General features: G+C 35.0%; 1 protein-coding gene across 1 annotated transcript in view; it reads right to left on the minus strand.

The window, feature by feature from the left end:
• Positions 1 to 3,643, minus strand: part of LOC106537040 (complement C3) — a gene marked incomplete in the record, with an annotated part of 14,600 nt that overhangs the window by 1,712 nt on the left and 9,245 nt on the right. The window contains 2 exon segments of the mRNA XM_014034405.1: positions 495 to 584; positions 776 to 878. Of these exon segments, the coding sequence (XP_013889859.1) occupies positions 495 to 584; positions 776 to 878 (193 nt within the window).

The following is a 3,643-nucleotide window of genomic DNA, read 5'->3' on the forward strand; positions in this document are numbered from 1 at the left end:
GAGTGCCCTCACTTCATCATTTTTAGTATCATCTCTGTTCACCAATTTAGGATCCTCCTCCACTTTGTTTTGCTTAACTGTGATTTGCAGTTATCCTGTTATTATGTTCTTTATTTTAGACATTTGTTTTCATATTGTCATATGAGCAATGCCAGTTTGATGTGATGTAATGTGACTATCTTGTGTTTTAAACTACACTAAACCTAATTTCAAGTGATGCCATTTTATTTATAGTTTGGTAAATGAGGGGCCTTCAAACAGCATTTTGCATAGGGCCCCTACAAAGGTAGAAATACAAAACCTATTCCATTTTCAATTAGCTGTCTAATCAGCATAAATAACTTTTCGTCTTTTCTCATCCTGTTTCTTTGTCAACACATTCCACTGCTGCTATAAAATTAATGTGCCCAGCGAAGTTTACATGTAATTTGTTGTGTTTGCAGGAAATCTCATTCCATTATCAAGTCTACGACTTTATTACTAATCTTGTTTACCTTCTGCACATGTGCATTCTTCACCTCTACAGAGCCGCAGCAAGTGCCCAGCCCTTCTCTCTGGGTGGTAGAATTTTACGCAAGGTGTTTCTGAAATGAAAAGAAAATCAATCAATCAATAAAATGAATAGTTGCTACCTTTTATAACACATTAAAACAAATACAGTTGATGTAAAAAATACATTCAGTTAATTTTTATTTTAAACACATTTACAAAAAAAACGTACAGAAACTGAAACAAAAAATCCAACAAAGTATAATTTTTTAATTCTTAAACTTACTTTCATAATACTCATAGACAGATACAGTTGCTGGCTGTAAGACGCCCACTTTTAACTTTTGATGAATCTTGAAAGCAATCTCTTCTGGTCGTGTGTGAGAAACCTGTGTGGAAGTTAAAAAAAAAGGTGAAGATAAAATAAACTTGAACAAACTAACATCAAAATGTGTGTTTGTGTGTTGGTGAGGGAAGACAACTAGTGATGTTTCCAGCACATGAAGCAGAAGTATCAATTTTGCAATTAAGCAGTTCTCTGTTCTGTAGTTTTGCATCAATATGTAGAAGAAAACTCAGTCAGAGACAGAAGTGTCAATATGTGGTTTAGTTGTTGTGATGGGTGTGGAACATAGATCAAAHATGGATTTTAATATTATCATTATTACCAAATTATGAAGGTTAGCCAGCAGATGGGGCAAAATTTAATTGTATTGATAGACTTGAATGTCCTTAGACTGAGCCCCGCCTATCCCGCCCACTGTTAGCATCTGTGACAACATGGAAGAGCAAAAATAACGACAGCTCACAGCCCTCATAGCAACTATTTAAAAAGATCTGTGTCACAGATTTTTTTGTAATATTTTTCAATTAATTATTATAATGTTCATTTCATTTCCTTCAACAATCATGTAAAACAGCACGATACAATAAAAATATATTAGTAACAATTATGTAAACCAACTATGAACTTGGACTTTTTAGCTAGTTGAAAATTTTTTTACTTAACTATGAATTTAAAAAAGTATTTTAATTATGTTTTATCTGTCATAAATAATAATAATAACTAGACATGGGTTTTTATGATGTAAAAACAAGTGTGCATTGCCACGTAGCATGTCATGCAGCATGGCTTTGCCTGCAGCATTGGACTTGCAGAATGAACTTTGACCAAGTTCAAATGTGTTTTCTATACCAGCTTGAGCCTGTCACATCAGCAGGTGTTTAGAATTAAGGTAATTGTGTGACAATATGAAGTTTGAAGAGATTTTTTCCTAACGTTGCATTAGCCGGCGTTTGAACCCTGATCTCCCACATGAAAGTCCATGACATAGACCATTAAACCAATGGAGTTGTGGCAGATGGTGGTGGAAAGGGTTGGTTTGTGTGTGTAGAAAGAGGCCACATTGTCAATACAATTATTGACACTAAACTGCATAATATGACAACAATAGAGCAGTATTAAAACAAATTTATAGTAAAACATGAAAGTACAATCACATTAGTATTGTAAACACTGAAATATTGAGATTAAAATTTTAAAAAACTATGCTGCAGTACCAAGTTGAGTACAGCTGGGGGCAGTATTGGACCATTACAAGGCCCCATTTACTCCCATTTTATGAATTTGGAATTAAGTTTAAACATTAATATTTTAAAAACTACAAGTGGTTCAGGCAGCAAAAGGCAAAGCAATCATTTGGCACAGGACCTTTACAGATAGAAATTATGGCAGCAGTAGGACAATGTATGCAGGAGCATTGGACTTTAAGAATGAACTTTGACCAAGTTCAAATGTGTTTTCTATACCAGCTTGTACCTGTCACGTCAGCAGGTGTTTGTAATTAAGGTAATTGTGTGACAATATGAAGTTTGCAGAGATTTTTGTTAAAGTAGCAGTAGCTGGATTTGAACCCTGATCTCCCACATGAAAGCCCACAGTGCTCATCATGAGACTATATGAGATGTGGCAGAGGACAATCCCAGGGATTGGATTGTATGCATACAGAAAATGTTTACCTTGCCAATACAATTATTGACACTTAAGTGCAATATATTACAACAATAGAGTAGTATTAAGACAATATTATAGTAAAACATCAAAATACAATTATATTAGTATTGTAAACACTGAACAATTGAGATGAAATATTATTAAAGTATGGAGCTGTACCAAGTTGAGTCCAGCATGGGGCAGTATTGGACCATTACAAGGCCACATTGATTCCCATTATATGAATTTTGGAATAAAGTTTAAACATTAATATTTCAAAAACCACAAGTTGTACAGGCACYAGAAGGCAATGCAATTATTTGGCACAGGACCTTTACAGATAGAAATTACAATGGTAGCTGTAGGACAAAGTATGCAGGAGTAGTAGCATGGCGACATGGAAGAAGGCGGAATAATAAGCAGAATTAGACATGGGTTTTTACAATGTAAAAACAAGTGTGCATTGCCATGTAGCATGTCATTGCAGCATGGCTATGCCTGCAGCACTGGACTTGCAGAATGAACTTTAACCAAGTTCAAATGTGTTTTCTAYACCAGCTTGGGCCTGTCACGTCAGAAGGTGTTTGTAATTAAGGTAATTGTGTCACAATATGAAGTTGGAGGAGATTTTTTGTTAAAGTTGCATTAGCTGGGTTTTGAATCCTGATCTCCCACATGATAGTCCATGACATAGACATTAGACTGTTGGAGCTGTGACAGAAGGTGGTGGCAGGGCTTGGTTTGTATGTGTGCAGAAGGAGGCCACATTGCCAATACAATTATTGACACTAAACTGCATAATATTACAACAACAGAGCAATATTAAGATAATGATATAGAAAAACATCAAAATACAATCATATTAGTATTGTAAACACTGAACTATTGAGATTAAATATAAAAATGTAGGGGTCACCTCGAGTGAAGAAACAAGAGTTACTGCCTCAAACCATGTCTCGGACAGACCTGACAGAAGGCAGGAACACTGAACTCTATTTTAGGCCATGACAGGTCATTTCAACCTAGAAGAGAACTTCAGTTCTCTTAATTAGATAATGAACAGAAACAATCTTTTCTGTTCGTGATTCATTTGTTGTTTAACTAAGAATGTTTATGCATAATAATGACATGTCACAAAGAAAGGAAGAATCACTTCTATTC

The sequence above is a fragment of the Austrofundulus limnaeus genome, unplaced genomic scaffold, assembly GCF_001266775.1.
Source record: "Austrofundulus limnaeus strain Quisiro unplaced genomic scaffold, Austrofundulus_limnaeus-1.0 Scaffold2102, whole genome shotgun sequence".
Lineage (NCBI taxonomy): Eukaryota > Metazoa > Chordata > Actinopteri > Cyprinodontiformes > Rivulidae > Austrofundulus > Austrofundulus limnaeus.